At 42.1% G+C, this 25,293-nt stretch overlaps 1 protein-coding gene across 1 annotated transcript in view; it reads left to right on the forward strand.

Moving 5' to 3' along the window:
- The first annotated feature begins 8,856 nt into the window (after positions 1 to 8,856).
- XKR4 (XK related 4) overlaps positions 8,857 to 25,293 on the forward strand; it is a 412,195-nt gene continuing 395,758 nt past the window's right edge. The window contains exon 1 of the mRNA XM_002819087.6: positions 8,857 to 9,827. Coding sequence (XP_002819133.4) covers positions 9,022 to 9,827 — 806 coding nt within the window. The 5' untranslated portion in view covers positions 8,857 to 9,021. The remainder of the gene's footprint in view (positions 9,828 to 25,293) is intronic.

The following is a 25,293-nucleotide window of genomic DNA, read 5'->3' on the forward strand; positions in this document are numbered from 1 at the left end:
TCTCAATTTATGTTTCTCTTTTGTTTTCCTTATGTTTAGACTGGGGTCATAAGTTTTGGGGAAGAAAACGACAGAAATGAAGTGTCCTCATTCCATATTGACAGCAGCCATCCCTTTTGATGTTGATCTTGATCACCCCGCCAAGGGAATGTTTGCAATACTCTCCACAAAAAATTATTCTTCCTCTTCCCACACTTTATTCTTTGGCAGCAAGTTGCTAAGCGCAGGCCACAATAAGAGGGGCTTGGTGAGAAGAATTAAGTTCCTTCTTCTGAAGGGCTCATTTACTTTTCCATTATCTTACTTTTCTCTCAAGTACTAGCATCTAATAGAAATAAAACTCTCTTGATAAATCTTAATTTTTTAATAATAAGTGTCAGTATGGAAATGATATGTTTTCTGCTTTTTTATTGCAAATTTACATTTCAGCGCTGTCAGGGTTAAACAGGTTTTATTGGCTGTCTTGGGGATTTAATCACCATTTATCATTTGTTTCTATCAGAAAATGATGTCAATCGAAAGACTGACATCAAATCTAAACCTGTGTTCAATCTTTCAATTGACATCAAATCTAAACCTGTGTTCCCAGCATTTGAGATACTTCATTTTGGACCCTGACCTACATTCTTTGTGGTTTTTTCCTTTACTTAGTTGATATTGCTATGCCAGTATGGAAATTAAAATTTTGGGACAACTCAACCCCCTCAGTTCCTCTAATGACAATTGTTGGTACTTGTATCTCTTAGCACTAACCTGCTCCTTCTTCAACTAAGTTTTAAACTTTAGTCTTTTAACATTGCCCTCACTTTTTCCGAACAGTCATTTTTGCTGATTTTTTGAGTAGCATTTCAGCAGTCTCTATGCTGTTCAAGCTTTAGCATTTCAAAAGCAACAATTATAGTTCTAACGATCCTCAGAAGAGCTGCAGAGTATTTGTCTGGGAAAGCTTTTTCTAGAATATTTATTAAATGTCTGTTAATATGCCAGACACTGTGTTAGGTTCTGGGCATGGAGTATACATGAGAGATTAGTGGACTATCATAAATCAGAAAGGTTTTATACAAAGTTGCCCTTTAATTCTCCACTCTGCTACCAGAATGCATATTTCAAAACACAAAACCAGGCATGCCACTCTTTTATTTCAAATGCTTCAAGAGTCTCTGTAGTTTTGCTAGAAAAACATTACATCCTCTTAACTTATCCCATAGGAATTGTGGTATTGGGCAGTCTTTCAAACTCTCAAAGTCTTATTTGACTCTCTCTCTCTCCCCTTTTTTAAATAGTAGTAGTAGATCTGTCTGGGTTTTTTTTCACAAACGTATAATGAGGCTTTAGTAAGGCAATGTATTTGAAAAACATAGGGCATAACATAATTTTATTTCCTCTTGGTTGTAAGCTTTTAATCTCATAGTTTTACATTACATTACAGAGCCATGTGTTATTCCCTTTATTAAATGGATATCTGGAGAGTTAGTTACAAAAACGGATTTTGCAGCCTGGGCAACATATTGAGACCTCATCTCTACAAAAAATTAAAAAACAAAAATAGCTAGGTGTGGTAGCACACACTTGTAGTACCAGCTACTTGGGAAGCTGAGGTGGGAGAGTCGCATGAGCCCAGGAGGTTGAGGCTTCAGAGAACTATGATCATGCCACTGCACTCTAGCTTGAACGATAGCTGAGACTCCGTCTTAAAAATAAATAAATATTTTTGACTATTTCATACCATCCTCCCTGATCCCCCTGATTTGACACACAATTCTCTCAGCTAGATTCTTATCTCCCTACTGGTCTTTCTGTTTTCACCCTTGCTTTCCTACCCTCAACAGAGCAGTCTGTGATCCTTTTAAAAAGCATGCCAGATCACACTATTCAACTACTCACTGACTGCTCCTCAGGGCTGGCTACATAACTTGTGGGGCCCAGTGCAAACTAAAATGCAGGACCCCAGCCAGGGGCAGGGAAATAAATCCCCCTTCCCATTGACCTCCACCCCAACCCACAGTGGCTAAGCAATTTCTAAGAGAGTGTGGTCTTTACCTGGACATGACCAGCACGTGGATCCCAGGTGGGCGACAGGCCCCAACTTAGTCTTTGGCTGAATGCACCTGGTGCTGCCAGCCCAGGGAGGGGAGAGTCACCCCTTCTCATCCTGAAATGTCATGGGGCACATGCTTGACTCTGACACCCCACACTTCTATGCCCAAGCCCCCACTGGGGTGGTGGGCAATAGCACAGAGGGAGTAGCCAGGCAGGCTACTCCAGGAGGTAGTTAGTAAGCATCTGGAGTCCATCCTAGGAAGACAGGGAGCCAGGAGCATATGTGAGCTGAGGCACCAGGTCCCTGGCACATGCTCTGTAATCCCATTGCACTTCACTTACAAAACACACATTCAAAGATAAAATGCTGGAGACATGAGAGCACTGAAGCATGAGGACATTCTGAGCATGGGGCCCTGTGTACCCGCTCTGGTTGCACACCCATGAAGCCAGCCCTGGCTTATAGTTGTCCAATATCTTGTCATCTTGCACACATGAAAAGGAGAGTTTTTGTATTAGCATACAAGGTCCTACATAATCTGACCCCCAGACAATTGGTTTTTCTCTAACCCTATTTCTGATTCCTCAGCTACTCTTTTCCTCCACTCTAGCTACACTGTTCTCCTTACTAGTTCTCAAACACACCAGGAAAGCTACTGCCCCAGGGTGGTTGCATGTGCTGTTCTTTATTCCTGGAATGTTTTTCTCCAAGTAGCCATAAATCTTGTTTCATTTTCTTTACACCTTCACTTCATATCCTCCTTTGGCTATCCTTACTGTGAGTGGGGTACTCTCCTCCCTTCATTCAGATACCTAATTCCTACCTCTAGGCCACCTTCAAGGCGGTCTTGCTCTGTTACCTGCCTACCTAGGGCCTTATAATTCTGATTTCCAATCCAAGATTCCACCTCATTTTGTGGTGACAAACATGGGGGAACAGGATAACTTCTCCATTCTGCAGAGAGCCTACACACTTCCTACTGAACTCTGAACTTATCCTAGTAGACACCAACACAGAAGCCACACCAGAATATGCATTACTGCTAACATCTGACTGGGCCTCACTATGTTGCCTAGGCTAGTCTTAAGCTCCTGGCCTCAGGCAATCCTCCTGCCTTGACCTCCCAAAGTTCTAGGATCATAGGTGTGAGCCACCACACCCGGCTTCAAAAATGTAATTTGAAAGTAGAACCAAAAGTATTTTCTGGCAGATAAGACAAGGGGTCTAAGAGAAAGATATAGTCAAGGATGATGACCCTGTTTTGGCTTGAGAAACTTAAAGAACAAAATTGTCATTAAAGGAAATGAGGAAGAAGCAGCAGATTTTGAAGGGGAAGATCTGGAGTTCAGTTTTGGATATTTTAAATTTGAGATGCCTAGAGGCATCCAAGCAGAATATTGAGAAAGCAGTTGAGTGTATTCTGGGATCCAGGGGGTTTCCAGCCTGGGGAAATAAATACAGGAGTCACCAGCATATAGGTGTAATTTTAAACATGACATTTTATGAAAGTATCAAGAGAGTGAGAATAGGTAGTAATATGGTTTGGCTGTGTCCCCACCCAAATCTCATCTTGAATTGTAGTTCCCATAATCCCCATGTGTCATCGGAGGGACCCGGTGGGAGGTAACTGAATCATAGGGGCAGTTACCTCCATGTTGTTTTTGTGATGGTGAGTGAGTTCCCATGGGATCTGATGGTTTTAAAAAAGGCTTTTCCCCTGCTTAACTCAGCACTTCTCCTTGCCGCCGCCATGTGAAGAAGGACATGTTTGCATCTCCTCTGTCAAGATTGTAAGTTTCCTGAGGCCTCCCTAGCCCTGCAGAACTGTGAGTCAATTAAACCTCTTTCCTTTATAAGTTACCCAGTCTCACGTATATCCTTATAGCAGTGTGAGAATGGACTAATACACGTAGAGAAAGATATGAAGACTGAGCCAGCTTAAAGGTAGGACAAATGAGAAGAAATTAGCAAGGGACCCAGAATTAGCAAAGAAGCAGGCTTCAAAACAGGGGAAAACCCCACAGTGTGTGATATAGTGAAAGCCAAGGGAAGAGCAGATTTCACTGAGAAGAGAAGGTTCTACCATGTCAAATGCCACTAGGGGGTCAAGGAAGGTGAGACTGAAATGTTCAGTAAGGTGGCAATAGGCTGCCAGCGACTTGGTAAGAACAGTTTCAGTGGAGCAATTGTTGGTTTATTTGAATGTGTTCAAGAGAGGATCAAAGAACAGGAATTGAAGAAAGCAAGTTTAGGCAACTTTAGAGAGCTTTGTTGTAAAAGGTTTCAGGGAAATGCAGTGGTGACTAGAAAGGGAATTTGAATCAAAAGTTTTGTTTTGCTTTGTTTTTTAACTAGTGGATACACAGGAGTGTGTTTGTACACTGATGTACAGGAGAGAGGGAACATTGATAATTGAGGCAATGAGTGTGGAATTCAGCTCTTGAGCAGCAAGAGGGGTGAGGGCTGGTGAACAGCAAGGGAGTTGGCCTTGTAGAGCAGGAGGCTGAGTGGTACACATGCTGGCAGGTGGGCAGAGAAGGTGCTGAACGCTTGTGTGGGTTCTGCTCCGGTCGCTTCATCTTTCTCAGTGAAATAGGAAGCAGAGTCGTCAGTGGAGAGTAAGAATGGGGAAGGAGGTGTTTAAAGCTTGAGAAAGGAAAATATAAAAAGACACAATTTAAAAGAGTAGGAATGCAAATGGACTGGGAAGATGAGGTGTGACTGTGGAGCAGCCTTTGGGTCCACTTCAGGGTAAAGGTCCAGGATAGAAAGAAGCGCAGTGTGCAGGGCAACGCCCCTTCTCCAGCTACAGCCAGTTACACAGGGTCAGGCCTGATGTAGGTGGAGAACAGAGTTTAACCAGGGCTGGTGTTTTGTCGATTAAGAGGGACAACAGAGATGAGGAAGTGTGTGAGAGGTGCCTATCATGATTGAGCATGGAATTTATATCTTGTAAGAGGAAAGAGGGGGGCATGAAGGGGTTAAGGGACATGAAAATGAGGTAGAAAACAGGTCCAGGGGTACAGGAGAGAGTGAGCTCATGAGTTAGGAGGGGTTAATCAGAGTGTGAGGTACGTAAAGTGGAGATTATGAAGCTGTTGAGTAATGCTAAGGTTTAGGTTATATCAGCTGTCTCCAACCCTTTTGGAAGTAGGGACCGGTTTTGTGGAAGACAATTTTTCCATTGGGGTTGTTGGGGGGTTGGTTTTGGGATGAAACTGTTCCACCTCAGATCATCAGGCATTTGTTAGATTCGCACGAGGAGGACACAACCTAGATCCCTTCAATGTGCAGTTCACAATAGGGGTTCACTCCCATGAGAATCTAATGCCTCCGCGGATCTGACAGGCGGCAGAGCTCAGGTGGTAATTTCACCCTGCCTGCCACAGCTCACCTCCTGCTGTGTGGCCCAGTTCCTAACAGGCCACTGACCTATACCAGTTTATGCCCCAGGAATTGGGGACCCCTGGGTTATACAATGAGAATAAATCTCTCAGATTGGATGGAAGACAAAATCATTGATGGAGAGATCACATTTCTCATAGGCCAGGAATCTGTAAGAAACAACAACTGATTGTGATGCAGGTAGTCCAAGGACTGTGTTTCGAGGAACTCTAGTTTTAAGTAGAGTTGGAGAGCTAAACACAAAAGTTTAGAAGTCAGAAGACATGAGGGGCTGGAAGAAACAGGAAAGACATTAACAGAATGTTGTGCGTGGAGTGTGCTGGACACAGCATTAAACAGTTCACATGCCTCCTTGTTATTAGTATTAGTATTTGTTTCTGGCAACAAGACCGAATTCTAGAGATCATTATTGTCTCTATTTAACAAACGATGAGCATGAGGGACAGGGAAGTTAAATAACATGCAAAAAGATAAGTCCAAACTCTGAACTTGCAACCATTATGTCCACCTGCCTTGACAGGTGCAATGATTATGATAGAGCAGGTAATATTAAAATCTATATCCTAAAATGTGATTACTAGACTTATGAGATTAGAGACTCTTGAGAACAGTATTGTATACAAAGCCCCGTAATATACATGATCTCATCTAATCCTCATATTAATCTTGTGTATTAATTTGCTAGGGTCATGGGGCCAGTAATTAGCAAAGCCTGGATGTGAAGCTCATCTTCTGAACTCCTGCTTGTAAACTCCTGCCACTAACTACGCGTTCACCATTACTTTCCAGATATGGTTCAGACAGCAACCTTAAAGAGACTTTTGAATAAATGTATTAATAAAGACACCGTTACTAGTTATTTCTTTCTGGAACCTAACATAAAAAGTTTCATAATTCCTATGTTTCCATGGGAACGTTCGTTAGCACAGAATGCAGCATTCTTCCTGTCATGGAATGTTCTTTCTATAAATTCATGCATTCACTCAACTAATATTTATTGAGCAAATAGTCTGTGCATGTGCTGTGCCAGGTGCAGAGGATACAGTCAAATAAGAAACATCCTGTTTTAGGGGAACCTTTAGTCAGCCCCAGGTCTTCAGCACCTCAGATACTCTGCAGGGCCTTTTCATGCCTGGTGCAATTTAAGACACTGCATTTGACCTAGAATACACTCCATCCCTTAGGACCCAGTTACCTAAGAGATCATTTCTCTCCCTAATGGTTTGGCACAGAGTTAGATCAGCAGTAGCACCCTGGAGATGGAATCTTAGATTTGGACTCCGGAGAAATAGAATCAGGGTGTTTTCCAAAAAAGGATTCTTCTACTCCAAGAAGACCCAATTTTAAAGCAGGATTTAAAAATATACCCGCTTTCCTGGCATACTAAGTAAGCATTTTAGTGGGACTGTGTTGCCCCTCAGCCATCACTTGGCTATTCCTTTCACTAGAAATACCGGATTTATACATGCCATGTAATCATGTAGAGACTCTATGACTCAATACCCTCCTGCCAAAATGTCAGGTCAAGGCCAACCAAGGGAGGGTCCTGGGCACCAGTCTGTTAGAATAAAAGGCAATGAATCCAGAGCGTGGGGCAAATTCCACTTTATCCAGGTTGGTGATGACACAGCCCTTGATATGTAGCACATAATGCGTGAGGCGGCTCTTTCCACGTGCAGAGAAATCCGTGCACTTCTATTTCATAACGTTACTCATTAAGAATGGCACTGTGTACTAGTTCGAACTCACCTGGTACCTACCAGAGAGAAGCGGGGGTGGTTGGGGGGTGTCATGGTTTGCCTCCTGATTTAGAATATCCAACTGGTGTTCTTAGTGGCAGTGTAACTCGTGTTGCCTCACTTACCTCCGCTCTTAAAGTATGTGAGTCACAGTATAATTTAAGAATTACACTCTCTATTTCTTACATTTGCAAAAGCTAAGTGAGACAAATCAAAGCTTAAGTTTCCTTATTAAAAAAATGAAGATCCTATATTTTATTGAGGTTTTAAAAATCTCTTAAAACCACAACATATTTTGTATTCTCCTTGAATCACTGCGATCACAGATTTAATTTTTCGAGTCATTTCTGGAGTTGTGGGACCACACAGCTAGTTTGCAATCCCTATAGCTTTAAGAGAAGGTATTTCTAGTTTTGGAGTAGGGAGTAAGGGAGGTGGCGCCTGCTCCGGCTCCGCCACTCCCCGCCCGCGGGCCGGGGGTGGGGTGGCACTCGGTTTCCCGCGGCTGCCAGCCGCGCCCCGCCGACCCACCGCGCCCCGCGCCGCCGCCAGGGGTGCTGCGCTTCCCACCTGCCGCAGGACGCCTCGAGGGCCGGTGCGGTGCCCACTGGGCTGCCGCTCCTCCCGGTCAGAGCTTTCCAGCCGCCGAGAGCGTGCGAGGGACCGCGGCGTCGGGCAGGGGCCTGGGCCGCAGAGGGCGGGAGCGCCTCCGCACCTGCCTGAGCTCGGGCACCCCCGCCCGCCGGAGAAGCCGGGAGCCCTCGGAATGCCGGCTGCCTCCACCGAGGGCGCTGGCTCGGGGCTCCCCGCGGACCCGCCCGCCCCCAGCTGCCGGCGCAGCACCAGGCTCCGCGCTCCGAGCCCCGCACGCCTTTCTCTCCCTGGCAAGGCCGGGCACGCCCACTGCCGCTGCTGGCCTCTGAGCCCGGGAGCCCGAGTTACACCCATTCTCCCCACCATCGTCGGCCAGAGCCGCGCTCCCAGCCCTTCTCCAGGTGCTGGCGGCTCCGAGCGGAATACAAAGAGGCCTGCGCCTCTCTGGCCCTTGCTGCCGCCACACCCGTCCGTGCCCACTCTCCGCCGTCCTCCGCGAGGGCTGCACGGAGGGACCCCTCCTCTCAGCGCGCTCCTCCCCCTCCCCCAGTGTAGCTCAAATCCACCCAGCGTTCCGAAATCCCGGGAGTGGGGGCCTTCGACTGTCACCCTCAGGCCCCCTTGGCCGCTCCTCCCGGCCCTTGGGACCCGCCAGGGCAGTCCCCCAACCCCCGCCCGCCGCTCTTCTCTGTCCCGGCCCCTCCTCCGGGTCCCTCCTCCTCCCTCGCCCCTCCCGAGCCAGGGTGGGAGCGACGGCAGCTGGAAGAGAAGGGATGAGGTCATCCTCTCCCTCGGAGTCAGCTGGTGGAGGAGAGGAAGCGGGAGGAGGGAGCGCGCGCGAGGGGAGGAGAGGAATGTGCAGGTCCGAGGAGCGCCGCGGCGGCCGCTGCTGCTCCTGCTGCTGGCGGCGGCTGCGGCTCGGGCGGCAGCAGCGAAGCCGGGACGGCGAGGAGCGCGGGCGGCGGGCAGGGGCGCGCGCGGGGCGCCGCGAGCAGCTTGGCTCCGCGCAGGCAGCCAGGCGGCGCTCCTGCCGGCCCCAGGCGCGCCGCTAACCCGGCCCAGCGCCCAGCCCGGCGGGCGGCGGGCGGCGGCGGACGGCGGGCGAGCCGGCGCAGGAGCAGGAGGAGGGGGAGCCGCACCGCCTTGGAGGGAAGCCGGGGCGAGGCGAGGAGGTGGCGGGAGGAGGAGACAGCGGTGAAAGGTGTCAGATAAAGGAGGGCTCTCCTCCGGTGTGGAGGCATCATGGCCGCTAAATCAGACGGGAGGCTGAAAATGAAGAAAAGCAGCGACGTGGCGTTCACCCCGCTGCAGAACTCGGACCACTCGGGCTCGGTGCAGGGATTGGCTCCAGGCTTGCCGTCGGGGTCGGGAGCCGAGGACGAGGAGGCGGCCGGGGGCGGCTGCTGCCCGGACGGCGGCGGCTGCTCGCGCTGCTGCTGCTGCTGCGCCGGGAGCGGCGGCTCCGCGGGCTCGGGCGGCTCCAGCGGCGTCGCCGGCCCGGGCAGCGGCGGGGCAGGCTCGGCGGCGCTGTGCCTGCGCCTGGGCAGGGAGCAGCGACGCTACTCACTGTGGGACTGCCTCTGGATCCTGGCCGCCGTGGCTGTGTACTTCGCGGACGTGGGCACAGACGTCTGGCTCGCCGTGGACTACTACCTGCGCGGCCAGCGCTGGTGGTTCGGGCTCACGCTCTTCTTCGTGGTGCTCGGCTCGCTGTCGGTGCAAGTATTCAGCTTCCGCTGGTTTGTGCACGATTTCAGCACCGAGGACAGCGCCACGGCCGCTGCTGCCTCCAGCTGCCCGCAGTCTGGAGCCGATTGCAAGACGGTGGTCGGCGGTGGGTCTGCAGCCGGGGAAGGCGAGGCTCGTCCTTCCACGCCGCAAAGGCAAGCATCTAACGCCAGCAAGAGCAACATCGCTGCGGCCAACAGCGGCAGCAACAGCAGCGGGGCTACCCGGGCCAGTGGCAAGCACAGGTCTGCGTCCTGCTCCTTCTGCATCTGGCTCCTGCAGTCACTCATCCACATCTTGCAGCTCGGGCAAATCTGGAGGTACTGTAATGGGTGGGGGAAGAGGGAGGCTTGCTGCTGCTACTACATCCCCACTGCTTTGCTTTTGCACGGAAATCTTTCAGGGTTGCTTTGGTGGTAACCCTAGTCACACTCTTCCAGTTTTTTGGGTTTCTTTTGAACTGGGGCTTGCATTTTTAAAATTTGCAATCTCAGTCTAGGGTGGGAGGGAAGTGAGAAGCAAGGGAAGGACAGCAAAGTGGTTTCGATCACCTCATCCCTTCTGTCTTCCCACTCTGCCTCACTGGCTTCTCGCTCTTGGCATGCCACAACCCCCCTCCCCCCTTCCCCATTTTTAGTGATATTGTTTCAGTGAGTAAGAGAGGATTCCTGTCACATCTTCTAAAATTCCTTTATTATTATATTGAATTTTAGGTGTGTGTTGCCATTTGGATGGTTTCTTTTGTTCCCTGGGGAAAAAAAATTGCTAATTCTAGTGAAATGGGAGTTGCTGCTGCTCAAAAGTACTCACATATTAATGATCACTGCTGGAGAAGTGCTTTGCTCAAAGTAAAGATCCTAATAGGCAAATGACTTTATATATATATACCTCCGAGCATGAGTCAGTAAACTTTACGGGGCCCAGATTTACTTTTAGAGTGCCCTTTCTGATTATCTTGCAATATCTCCATATCTAATTTCTCATATAATTACAAGCCTTTGGAAAAGGGGTGGGGCACCATGTTAACTTTAGTTGTACTTGGCATCTTCGTTGGCTACTTTGCTACTTGTCATCTGATCTACCAAGTCTTTTTACACAGGGATCACTTCAGTTATAAACTGGAATACAAGGCTAAACTTGGGCAGAGGGAAACCACCACTTGAACAGTCACTGCATGGACTTAGGAGCAGAATGAAATAGTATGCTCAGGAATACATTCTTTTGACTTTTATATGTTACTAGCAGATTTCGAAGCAGTATTTTACATCTTTAAAAATTACTCGTATGGAAGTCTATAGATTCTAACATGTCAGAGCTTTTTTGGTTTTAAAATAACTTAGTAAACAGGTGGTATAAGCGAAATGAGGACAATTCCTAGAAAGTACACCAATATGGGACTGCACTCTGTGGTACTGGTGCTCTTTTTCAGTTTTATTTGTGGCTATTTTTGTGATAAAAGATATGAGTTGTTGACTATGCCGAACTATCCCCTGTGGAAACAAGTTAGAGGATTTGTGGAATAGAACCACAAACTTCTTTTTATTTATGATGAACAACCATATTTTCACCTGAGAAGAGCAAGTGTGGTGATTTCACAGCCTTTCCTGGGACCAGAGCTTTGTAAAGCAGACTGAACATTGCCATAGATGGTGACCTTTCAGATTGTGAAACTTTTTTTTTCAAGCACATACTTTCTGGAAAAGTGATATTTGATATGCAGTCAGACAAATTGATGTTGGAAACCTTCATGTATATTTTGGACTCAAAGTAACTTTTTGAAATGCTAGTTAAATATGATAGCTATATTTCCCATGGATGACTATTGGGAAGACTTATAGCTTGATGCTCTTCAAGTATGATGAAGTACTTAAGTGCTTAATTTAATTACTGAAATTACTGACTGGCTAGGCTGCATCTGATTAGCATTTCTAATCTGATAATTTGGTAAATTAAGCTTAACATTCCATTTGTTAACTTTTTCAAACTTTATCAAGATTTGGAAATCACTTAATTTTAACCACCTTTCAAGTTTCTAGACTTATGTAAATAATTCAAATACTTCTCTATCCTATTAACTGAAAAACTGTAATTTTTTTTACAGATTGATTCTTTATGAAAAATCTGATATTAAATTCTGTGAGCTGAGGAAGTCGTTTTAATTATAGTTGTGTTTACTATATCTTCTAAACCAAACATCTCCCCAATTGAAAAATGATTCTTAATTTTCTCGGGGAATAATATACAGAGTGTGAGAAATAATTAGGAAAAGATATAAGCCTAAAAACATGTCAGAGAGACCATAGCCACTGGGCCAACTTGTCATACAGAAAAGTTATTGCAGAGGTAGGGAGTGGGGGCGGGGAGAGAAGGGATGGAAGGGTAAGGTTTGAATGCAGAAAGAAAACCGCAGGCTGTCAGACAAATGCACTAACTGACCCAGACTCGGAGAAACTGTGGTCACACATGGTTCCTTTTAGTTAAGCATTTCTATAGTATTTTCCTTAGAGGCTTTAAAGTTAATACTGATAATGTGTGATCATCTAGGAGGAATATTGTAGTTGGAAATATTATCAGATATAATATTCTGGAAATATTTGTCAACATTTTCAGAATAATGTGTTTAGTAATTAAGTTTGAATTATCATCTAATCTAACTATTCTCAGATTCTGATTAAAATATTTGGGGGATGCCAGAGTAATCTGGTGAAAGCATGATCTAAGACTAATCAGCATCATTTTCTGTTTATGAAGTATATTTTTCGAAAATCAAAACTTTAGCCTAATGTAGGAAGTTGGAAAGGGATAAGAAAGCTTATGGAACTTAACATTCAGATGCGCTCTAATATGTTTCTATTTCTTTGAGTGTTGAACATTCGTATGGAACTTTAGGGGAGTAGATGTATCTTTGATAATAAGCCGATGAAGTGCAACTCGTCTCAGATTTTTCTATTAGACTCACTATGATTCCTTAAATTAGAAGCATCCCTCTGCCTCTTCTAGCTTTTCTTTTCAATACATTATACACAAATATTGCAGAAACACCAGAGTACTGAGTGGTTCAAAGCACAGAGGTCATTATTCATGTTTTAACATGCTACTTTCTGGGATCAATAAAATAGATTTTAGCTAGGTTGGTAACTGCTTCTTGTGTTTCCATGAAATTCTAATTATTTTAGGGAAGGACCAGATTCTAAAAGCTTTCTCTAAATACAGTCTTTTGAAATAACATCAAAGCATTTGCTTGTTTAGAAATAGCCATTGAAACATTGTGGATAAGATTTGCATGTATTTATACATGTATTACAATGCAACTGCTAAAAGCAATGATACATATTCATTTTAATTAAAGTTTACTAATGGGAAATTAATGGCAGCTTTTAAAGTCACAGGAGGTGAGCCTGGGAAAGAGCTATTTGAAATAATAAAGTGAATTTTTGCTACCATGTGAAAAGAGCAATTATGACTTTAAAGGAACTGTGCCTGTGAATGAATGTGAAAGTACTTTCCTTTCTTATTTTTCTCATATGATTCCAGAAATTATTAAGAGTGCAGTTTAGCCAGTGGGAATCACAAATTCGCTAAGAGAACAGTTTTTAATCTTCATGCTTTTAAGCAATTGCCTCCAAATGTCTTTTTCCTTCAGAAATTATGAAGTTTACTTTTAAAACTCTACCTGAATTTCTCCTATGTGTGTATGTACATAGTTAATTGTTTTCTAGAAAATATGCACATTGTAAATAATAAATCAGTGGATGGCAGAGTGGGGAGCATTTTCACTGTTCTTAATCTTTCGGGTTTTGTTTTTGAGTCTCCATCATGAGAGTCATCTGAGAAAAATGTGAGGAAAATGCAGTTTTTTCTGCTCTTGTCCTGCTTGCTATTCCAGAAGGCACTGATTGTGTCCCATGTTCAAATAAGTTGGGAAAATGCCAGATTAGACAAAGTTAAACAGATCTCTCTACAGCAGGACTTCTCAGAGCCTTTTATAAGCTAAGGTACAGTTATCAGTAAGTTTTTAAAGTCACATCTATTAAATATTCTTATAATGATGCATGCAAAGCACTTTGATAAACATGCCATTCTTAAAACTGGCCAAACAAAAATAATAACAATTTTACTGTCACTTTAAAAATATACAAATTTTTTTTCTACTTTTTATGTCATCTACATTTTAAAATAACCTAAAAGGAAATTATTAGTATCTGTATATGTGAGAAAACTGGCTCAGAGAGGTTAAGTAAGTGGCTTAACCTCTTAATAGGGTCACCCAACTATTATGTAGTGTAGTTAGGATTAAAAACAGGGCCCGTTTTACCATACAGTCTATGCTTTTTCTGGCTGAACTGGCTACCTCCAAATGCCAACTTGGATAATAATGACAAAATGTATAAAAATAACAACTTATCTTCACTGTGGATGGCAAAGTGGGAAAGGGAGCTGCAGTTTAGATGGATTAGGGGATCTTTCCAATAACACACCGGTAGTTAAACAGTAAAACAAAGACTTGAGCTCAGCTCTTTGAACTCTCAGTTCATTGCCTAACTTACTATACCACTTGGACATACTGAGGTTGTTTTATTAAATCCCAGCTAAAGAACATGATCTTATAGTAGTTTTAATGATTACATGGCATAATGTATGTGAATATGTGAAAAGTTATTTGCAAATGATAAAGAGGTTCTAGAGATAAGGAATGGGTAGAAAAACTAAGGAGGATATAAGTTACACTTTTGACTATTAAAAAAGGTGGTTTTCGATTCTGAGTTAGTCCTGAATTCTGATATAGATTAGGCAAGATTGGTGCCATTTGCTGAGTTTATCAGATGGTTATTTTCTGCATATATGTGTTTCCTCTCTATACATATAAATTAATTAGTCATTCAACACACACTGAGCACCTGCTATGTGCAAGGCACTGTGATGGTTACTAATTATTCCAAGATGAATAACATATATATATTTCAAGAAATCTACTCTCTAATGGGGAAGACAGAAAAGTCAGTAGACCATCTCAATAGAAGAAAATAAGCACTACGATAGAAACAGGAAACGCAAACTGCCTTGATGGTTCAGGTAAGACTCTCAGGAAGAGGGGATATCTGAGCAAAGGTTTGAGGGATGAGAAAAATCTGCTTTCTGAGTAAAGTGGGGCATTGGCTTTAGAGCCCTGGATGCAATGTGTAAAGGCAGAGAGGCAAGAAAGAACAAGGCAGGTTAAGTGCATGCTCTACATATGGAGTGAGGGAGGGAGAGTAGCTAGAGATGGGATGAAGAACTAGTTGGGCCAGATAATGAAAGGAATTTAGATTGTATTTTGAAGGCATGAAGGAGTCATGAAGGATTATAGGGGGTGAGGATTGTTAAAAAAAGTGTTAAAACACTGTTTTATTCAAAGGAATGGCAGAAAGTTGAAAGCTTCAGAGGCTATGTCATTATTCATCTCTGACTCAGTCATGTCTCTATCATTCATGGCAATCCAGTGGCTTCACAGGCTTTGAGTTTGGATGTCATTGGGACATATAAATAGACCCATGATGATGGGAGAGTCATTTTTCAGAAAAACAAGTTGGTTGAAAATTTTAATTGTATTTATATTAAAGTAAATTATTGGCAAAACTTTCTTTGGTGTTACTATTTGAAGAGTTATTTTCTTAGGATACAGTGGTTTTTACCTTATTGAAAGTTAGTTCTTCTGATCCATAGAAATATATTCCTTATGTTTATTAGTCACGTTTAACTGTCCAGAGAGCTTCTATGTTCTATTTCTTATTTGACCCTTTGAATGATCTTGGAGGTAGCACTTCTATTTTGCAGATGTGGAAATTGAGAGAGAGAATTTTAATTGTTTTCCTCCTTGGGTCATATATTTCTCGACAGATTTTAAGCTAGAACTCAATACTGATATGGGAGGGGTGAAAGCAACATGGAAAATGGCTGATGGTACTGAGGATGATGAGGTAGAAGAGAAGCCCGAAAACTTGAGAGCTCCATAGTAAGTACTGAACTGTTGTAACATGGAAGAGGCATTGGACTTTTGTGTAGGCCCCCTGACACAAAATGGGTGGGACCTATAGGAAGAGATGTTGAATTGATGGAAGGAAGAATTTTTTTAGTAGTTGAAGATATCTGCAGATCAACTGGGCTTCCTTAGAAGCAGTGAGTTTCCCATCACTGGAGTGTCTAAGCATAGTCAGGAAAATTAGGTAGAGATATGGTAGAGAGACTGACTCTCATACAGAGGGTTGTACTAGAAGATCATCTTCCAGCTCTGAGACTTTGTGATAATCTCCATCATAACATGCTGCTCCAAACATAGTAGATTAACCTTTGCTTTTTTGTGGATGAAAGAAGTAGGATGCATTTTCATGCAACACTGTAATTGTGCCACTTTAAAATCTATTCGTTGGTTTATAGACTCAGTATCTTCCCTGGAGCATCACAAATCCATATGCCACCCCTGAGTGCTGGCTTTAGCATCAAGATCTCTGAGTTAGCGGACAGGTATAAATCCACACACAATCAGACAGCTCCTTGTGCATTTACCTGGGTTTCTGTATCAATTGGAATAATTTATGTATAAATCTCTGTGGTGGGAATATCTATGTGATATCTTTGCAATAACTAGTGCAAAGGTTGTAAATTTCTTCCATTCACTTGAACTATGAAGTGTTTACTTCACAAGGGTAAATATTTTTATACTTATTACTCCCCAACAGACTAACTTAACAGAACAGTTGAATGTGTAGCATCTATATACATGTATACTATCAGTTTTGAACAATGTCCACAAATCCTTGGAGCAATAGCTTTGAAAGTCTTTGCTCAATCTCTTACAAAATGTTTCTTCATGATTGAGTATCCAAGCACACAACTTGCTAGTAAATATGTTTTATATGTTACAGTTTGAATGATATAGTCCACCTATGAATTTAAGTAACACCAGTCACTAACAAATAATGTACTGATTCTCCTTCACATGGACTTACTAGCTAATCTGATTAATACATTTCTTTACTTACTTTAGAAATTTGTATGGAACAACTAACTGGACCTATGGAAGCAAGACTAGAGATTAGAGTTGGGTTTATTATTCTTATGCATTTTCACATAAAAGGCTCAGTATGGTGCTAGTCAGGAGGGAATATTTTATCAGGTGTGATCTTGTAATGTGTAATTGTTGTTGGAATTTCGGGAAAATTATATTTAATAATACTCTATAAGAAATATTCTCTTAAATGGCATTGCATGATTCTGACCACCATAACAAGTGACCTCATCCCAACGACATGATGGTGTCCTTGGTAAGTGACAGCATGGCTGGTCAGGAAGGAAGACCATGGCAAGTTCTCATGAAGTTAGTCTAGTTGTTGTGGAACTTAAGGTAAAAGAATACATACTCAGTGAATATCTACTGATCTGTGAATAGAACTCAGGCACTATTCTTTCTTCTTGATGAAAGTGTAGCTAAACTTGCTACTTAGTGGCTTCTCTGAGATTCTAATGGTGCGGTGAATCAGAAAAGGTGCAATGTCATCTGGGAAGGATAGGAAAAATCACCCCAGCTCTTTTTTTAGATTGCTAGTGTTGGGAAAATAGGGGTAAATTCTCTGAATCGCTAGTTACACTCTGAGAAAAATGCAGCTAGAAGCCCAGCTTTGTATTCCTGGTTTTGCTGATAGAATAGTCAGGGTGGAGAAGCTATCTGATAGGTATTTTTCATTGAATTCTTACCTATACTTGACTGTCTGAAAATACACTTATATATGGAAGAATTTTTGGTATTTTTTATGCTGCAGTCTGCTCAAAACGTTTGCAGCCTCCACTGTTACTAGCACCACCACCATCACCACTGTAATTCTTATCATCATAAAACATCAATTCCACATCTAGTATATGTATAGAACTGATACAGATTGCTGATTGTAGGAGAAACTAGAGAAAGATTAAAAGGAAAATGAATCGGTCCAGAAACCCCTGAGGTGGTCTGAGTGACACCATTAGGTCTTTTTTTTAACCCTAAAATAGACGGAGAGGGTCATAGTTGAATGTCAGTGATAAAGCTTATTTAAAGAGGCATCTGTCCTTTTGGGAATTGGACTAAATATGGGTTATCAGAAGAAATGATTTGGTCTCCAATAGCAGCAGATTCCAGGCAGGCTATCTGACTGCTCTGGGTCATGTGCCATCGTGGGTGTAGATGACACACACGGCCCAGCTCCTGGAGCCTCACAGACTAGTTCTTCTTTAGGTTTCCTCCTTCTGGGTCTTAATTTTCTATCTGTGTGATATGATTGGTTAAAAATAATATCCTAGGTTCTTTCCAGGTCTACAGTTCTGAGTCTGCTCTTATTATACATTATTTTCACTTGCCTGGTACCTAGGGTGTATGCACTAGAATGTCTACAGGTGTTCTAAGGCCACTGTTGTAAGCTTTCTCTGTTTATGTAAGTCCAAGGGGATATACAAGGGACTTTCCAGGGTTGATAATATTAGTGTCTAAACTCCCAGGAACTGGCATGATTCATACATAGAGAGTCTTAAGCGTATTTATATAATGCAATTAACCTTATGTCATTTCCAAATTTTAGCTATAATCAAATAAAACAATTTTCATTAAAAACACATATCTACGTATTCGAAATGATGTCAAAATTCTTCCATGTCACTGATTCTAAGATATATACCATATAGACTGGAGAAGCCAAAATTGCCATCTAGATTTCATGTGGTGAGGTATGCAGAGCTGGAGTGCTGTGATTAACAAATGAGAACAACGCTTCACAGGCTTGAAAGAACTATCCATTATGTCAATGAGAAAAATGGTTGCCAGAGCTAGATTTGCTTTTAAATTAAAAGCTTGTCCTGGGTTACACTGTCACTGATTTAATATTCTGAAAATTGGATTTAAAATTGGATTTAAAACAAAGATATGACATCCAGGCCTATCCTTGTTAAAAATAGGGATATGGTGCACTCTGCTAGAAGAACAGAGCATTGCATTAGCCTTCCCTGAGAACTCCCTGGGGTTAGGAATTCCCTGGATTCTAGGTTCTTAGAAATCTGATGTGAAGCTGAACGATTTTTAACCCCATGCCAACATTTCAGATTCAAAATTTTTAAAAACCTTAAGCATCTGTTTTAAAATTATCTGAACAAAGTATGTCAAACTATTTTCTCATCTTTATGATTCATAAGTAGGCTGTTTGAATCAGTTCTACTTCTTTTGTTTAATTTATACACATGCCATATTTCCCTGTTGGGGAATCCTTTTATATAAACAGAGCAGTGGGCATTGTGTGGGGTGAGTAATGATGAGTCAAACAGAGAATCATGCACATATAGAAGTAGGATCTATAGTGAACACCACTTGAAAAAGACTTGAGATGACTGGTTTGACTTCCCCTCAAGTCCATTCTACTTAAGAAGGACAGAGTTGCCTTTCTGAATCACCAATCTGACAGATTTCATCCATGTGAAAGCAGTCTGACTTCCTTTATCTGCAGTACAGATAATAGTCATGAATAAAGATCTCAGTCTGGGGCTGAATTCTTTACTTTTCAGGTTTTGTTTTTTTGTTTTTTGTTTTTTGTTTTTTTGTAGCAGAGAGTCAATAATCAAAGCAAAGGTAGCAATTGTAGCAATAACAGCAACTAAATGATTCCCTGTAACTTCTATCATTAGTTCATGGCATAGTCACTGTATCAGTGTGACAGTAACAATGAGGAAATGATCCTTTAGTGAGGCGAGGAAAGGATTTGTAAAGGCTTTTTTTGTTTTGATAGACTTTCAGCTCATCAGCTAACTTCCTGTTTTGCAAGAGTAAAATTAATAACAATCCATTTTTAAAATGTAGGCTAATTCCAGAAGACTGTCCCAAACAGTTTATAATACCTGAATTTGTTATTATAACATAAATTAAGAGGCATGTCTCAATAAAGTTTTGTATTTCCAGGAAATCTACTACTCTTAAGAGTGGCAATCACAAATATATACCTTGTGGGATTTTTTTCCTCATGGGGTGATGGCTAGGTTTGAAAACTTGAGTTCTAGAGGGGTGTGGGTTTCCTTACCCCATCCTAAGGAAAGCACAAATATTAGTTGAGTTCTTACTTCTGAAAAGTCATAAACAGTTACAATTATTTAAAGGATATAATATCTGCCTACTTTGAAATAAGGTTGGAATCAAATGAGAAAGAGGGAGGAAGCCTGAAGGTTTTATCTAACAAGCATGTCCAAATACTCTAGAAAATATCACTGTGTTGCCTTCTCTAATCTGCTAATAGGAATGTAGCATGTTGTCCATAAGGCATGCATCTGTTAGCTAGTGGAAGAAAAATTTAGCCCTGAGAGAAATGAACAAAAAGAAATAATTTTTGTTATTCTTATAACAAAAGAAATATTTTTTGTTATACAATCAGAGAGCAGATTTTCAGTTCTTAGAAGGAGTAGGAAAATCGTACTGACCTCCATTATGAGATACATCACAGCTAAGCTTAAAGCAGGGCTTCACCAGCCAGGCCAAGCTCCTGTTAGATGAGTTTGTTCCAGGGGCAAAGAAAGAAAAACTTGAGTTGTGATAATGGTCAGGTTTATGAGGTCAACTTGATATATATTTATTTAATTTTTATAGATTAACTGGGTGCATGTACAGTTGTGTTACATGGATACATTGTGTAGTGGTGAAGTCTGGGCTTTTAGTGTACCTGTCACCCAAACAGTGAACATTGTACCCAATAGGCGGCATTTCATTCCTCATGCCCCTTCCACCCTCCCACCTTTTGGAGTCTCCAGTGTCTGTTATTCCTCTGTATGTCCATGTGTACCCATTGTTTAGCTCCCACTTATAAGTGAGAACATGTGTTTTTTGACTTTCTGTTTGTGTCATTTCACTTAGGCTAATGACCTCCAGTTCCATCCAGTTGCTGCAAAAGTCATTATTTTACTCTTTTTAATGGCTCTATAGTATTCCATGGCATCTATGTACTACATTTTCTTTATCCAGTCTGCTATTGATGGGCATTTAGGTTGATTCTATACCTTTGCTATTGTGAATGGTGCTGCAGTGAACATACTCATTTGTTTTTATGATAGAACGATTTATATTCCTTTGGGTATATACCCAGAAATGGGATTGCTGAATCAAATCATAGTTCTATTTTTAGCTCTTTGAGGGATTGCCACACTGCTTTCCACAATGTTTGAACTAATTTAGACTCCTGCCAGCAGTGTATGAAAGCATTCCCTTTTCTCTGCAACCTCACAGGTGTCTGTTATTTTTTGACTTTTTAATAATAGCCATTCTAACTGGTGTAAGATGGTACTCATTGTGATTTTAATCTGCATTTCTCTGATGATTAGTGATGTTGAGCATTTTTTTCATATGTCTCTGTTGGCTGCTTATATATCTTCTTTTGAAAAATGTATTGAGAGCACCAGTGGGGTCAGCAGTTTGTGAGTGTTTGACTGAGAATTTTATGTTATCAGAAGTGGACAGGAAGTCAGAGTCCAGAGGGTGAAGGCCAAAGCACATCATCAAAAATGGGGCCAAAGCACATCATCCCAACCCTGGGAATCCAAGCAAAGGCCAGAAATAAGCTTACTAATTGAAGAGGTGGGTGAGAATCTGAAATCAAGGACATCAAGACAGTAAACCATGCCCATGCTTCAAAATGTAAAACTGAAGAGAAATTTGTTTGATTTATATTCACAATAGATCTACTTCTGTTCCAACTGAGGGGAGGGCAGAGAGCTGGGACTGCAGGCAGGTTCTCACTCAGGGACGTCAACTGCCTGCAAGCTCATGAGCAACTCATCTGCTAAACCACTGCCTGGTCACTAAGATCAGTTGCTGAGAATAGAATGACTGAAATAAGCAACCAGTGTTAGCCCCTTTATTCATGGACTCCACAAACATCTGCTTAGGATTATAGTAAGGAAAATACATTAAAATAATATGCTTTCAAAAAGTCTACTCACTAGGAAAGCAGCCTCATCATGGGCATCCCCCCTAAATCTCTTTGTGATGATGTGCCAAGGACAGAACTGTGGGCTTGTCACTGAAGGTGAAATCTGCAAACCCAAACTGTCAGCATCTCTTGGAAGCTTCTCAGACATGCAGAATCTCAGGCCCACCCTAGCCCTGCCAAATCGCCACCAGCATTGTAGCAAGATGCCCAGGTGATTAGTATGCACATTAGAGTTTGAAAAGCATGGAGCAACTACTGCTGCTACAGAGGAGGGAAATTTCAGCTCAAATGGTCAGAAAGGCTAATGTGAGCTGGACATTAATGGGAAATATGGTTGCTCCAGATATTTGTAACTGGCTTTCTCACCAAACACCTAGTATGAGCTAGGTTATATGGCAAGTGTAGTATAGCAAGGTTGTTGCTTAGAAACTTAACAGCGATAGGTGCATACATACACACACACAAATGAATCTCCTTGTAGACAATGCTTTAAGCAAAATGTGAAATGTTTTGATTGGCAAAAGAAGTGAAAGATTTAAATCTTTATTAAAAGTCCATTATTGGCTGGGTGCGGTGGCTCACGCCTGTAATCCCAGCACTTTGGGAGGCCACGCTGGGTGGATCATGAAGTCAAGAGATTGAGACCATCCTGGCCAACATGGTGAAACCCCATCTCTACTCAAAATACAATAGTTAGCTGGGCATAGTGGTACGCACCTGTAGTCCCAGCTACTCTGGAGGCTAAGGCAAGAGAATTGCTTGAACCTGAAGGCAGAGGTTGCAGTGAGCCGAGATTGTGCCACTGCACTCTAGCCTGGTGACAGAGCTTCATCTCACACACACACAAAAAAAGTTCATTATTTTATGGTTTTATGTTGCAGAACCAATCTCTAAGGAAATAATTAAGCACATTGACTGCCTACCTCTCACAGTCTTATGCAGTACTCAGACCTTATGTCATTTGGGCATTAGGACTGGAGTCATCAAAGTGGACAAGTGGTGGTGAGAGAGGGACCAGGCCTTCACAGCAGTGGTGGATGCTGAGGGAACCATTGGCTTCAGTGTAACCAGACACCAAGAATAGAGAGTGAAGAGCTCTGACCAAGACATGATAGTGGTTGTCTTTGCTCAGAGAAGTGGAGTGGGCTGGTTCTGGGCTTATTTTTATATTTTTCTGAAAAGGAAGTAGTGAGAGTGGACAAAGTTTGTGTATGCTGGCTGGATGGAAGGGATAGTGGAGAGTGAGGCTGGGTTTCTGAACATTCCTCTGCCTTAGCTTTTAATCTCCTAGACCGAAGAGCCTCTCTATCTACATGGAGAAAGAACTGAGATAGGAACTGACGAAAATTGAACTGGGACTCCAGGCGTGAAGGACTAAGCCCCAGCCATGAGTTAGCTGCATATTTAGATAAAACAATACAGAAAGAGTTCTGGTGAACAACCTGCTCCCTGCAATTCCCCTCCTCACAGTGACCCCTGAGGCCCACAAGGCACAGGTTTACTGTAAGGAGAAGTAGGATGGCTCAGCTTGATGGCATGCTTCACCATTTGTCTTCCTACATGAGAAATGTAACATTCAACAATATGACAAGACATGTCAGTGTCTATAGTTTAGAATAAAGGGATAATGAGAATGATGCCTTATAGAATGCATATTTGTGTAGACATGTTATTGATTCCCTTATTTCACATTAAACAACATAGAAACGGATGACCTTCCCAGAAATGCCTCTTTTCAAAGTAATAGTTTTCTGATTTCCCTTTCATGTAAGAGCTGGTGTTGCTATGCTGTCACTTTTCTTGCTAGGGTTCCCCCCCCCCCATCTGTGTGCTGGGAGGTGATTTTTTGGTTCAGTGTTCTTAAATGTTTCCATGGAGAGTTACTAAGGGAATTTTTCTAAGTCTTCCACTTTCAGTAGGTGTGGTCACCCCACATGGCTTTCCATATGTTTGCTACTACCCACCTGTGCCCGCTGAGCACTTGAAATGGGCTGGTCCCTATTGAGATGTGTCCTAAGTGTCAAATACCCAAGGGATCTGAAAAGACTTGATGTGAAAAACAAAAGATAATATCTATGGTATTATTTTTATTCTGATTTCATGTTGAACCAATAATGTTTTGGATATACCAGGTTAAATAAAAAATATATGATGAAAGTTAATTTTACTTGTTGTTTTTTACCTTATAAATATGGCTACCAGCAAATGAGAATTGTGTATGTGGCTTGCATTATTCTATTCTATTGGCCATTGCTGAGCTAGATGATGTCAGAGCCTTTTGAGGAGTGAGAAGAGGGAAATCCAAAGTGAAATGTTTCAAAATACTAGATAAGAATTTACTAGAAGTTACCAGGGAAAGGGCAGTGAGTTATTTTGCTGCTGAGGTAGGTTTACTTAATGGATTTTGCAAATAAGATTAGCTGCTGGTAAAAAGGGACTCTTTAGGAGACAAAATCCCTAATATGAGTAAAGCTCATTGCCTTCCCTGCTTCCTGCCTTGCTTAAGGCGGAGCGACACGCTGTGCTTATTTGGTGGATTAATAAATAGTATTTGATGATGATGATGATAAGGAGTAAATCTTTGTAAGTGCCATTGTAGCTTGCCATGCACATTCGTTCTATTAAACCATCCGATCTTCTCATCAGGCTCCCAGGGTGGGTATTCTTGCTATTCCCATCTGAGGATGAACCAGCTGAGGTTCAGAGAGGGCAAGAGACTTGCTCAAGTGCACACAGCTACCAAATAGCAAGTACCTGGGCTCACTTTCATGACTTTTGTTTGCAAATCTCATGCTTTTCCCACTATATCTTACTATTCCAAGGTTAATCCAAGACTCACCTGGAGAAGCATTTCTTCACCTTTCAGACTGTGCTAAAAATGGTAATGAGTTCAATTTTACCATGATATCAATGAGAACTAATTAAGACCAATTATGGGATTTTCTGCTGACCACCAGGGTGACCACCAGCTGTTGGAGTCAAATTTGAGTCTTCACTTAGTGTTGTTAAATTCTCAGCTATAAAATGTTGGGTGGGAGTGAAATCAGATCATTTCCGGATTTTTTCTAGTTCTGTAGTTCTATGAAAACTGGCACCTAAACCGAGAATATCAATTCTTTTTGTATACCTTATTGAATATCTACGTGTGGACTGATATTCACATTTTATTGACCTGGGCTAGATTTCTGATAAACTATTCCTGGGATTGATATGTCCCACAGATTTCAAACACGGAGACTATAGGTCAGTTTTGTCTAAAATGTGTCAAATTCATTTGATACCTACTGGTAAAATACATATTATTTCCATTGGGAGATACGTAGTACTAAAGAATGCTAAGTAGATTCCATTCCCATGTGAATAGTATATCATTAGCTTGTATTTATATCCTCATTTTGTATGTAGTCATGCTTTGCATATACTAGCAGCATTCTACCCCACATATGTTCGTGAATTATGAATTCTACAACAAGCATTCAAGGCAAAGCTCCTCTGTCAGTCACATCTCTCTCTCTCTGAGGCCACTAGGATTTATATCTACGTGACGTACTTCAAACTGACCTCCTAAGACCTATCTCAGAGGACCAACTCTAACAGTCCAGCATAGGCAAGTGCTAGAAGATTCATCATTCTCAAATGCATGCAATTCAAAATTTTCAGTATCAGATACAGCTAGTCTTTGTATAAACAATGCCAAATGTTCATTTCTAAAAATCAAAAGAATTCCCTTGTTCCCGTTCAAAAGATGCTTCTCAAAAGTGAATATGACTTGCGTTGAAAGGGCTCACCAACTTTATTCTGGTCCTTATTTTAGTTTTTT

The sequence above is a fragment of the Pongo abelii genome, chromosome 7 (assembly GCF_028885655.2).
Source record: "Pongo abelii isolate AG06213 chromosome 7, NHGRI_mPonAbe1-v2.0_pri, whole genome shotgun sequence".
Classification (NCBI taxonomy): Eukaryota; Metazoa; Chordata; class Mammalia; order Primates; family Hominidae; genus Pongo; species Pongo abelii.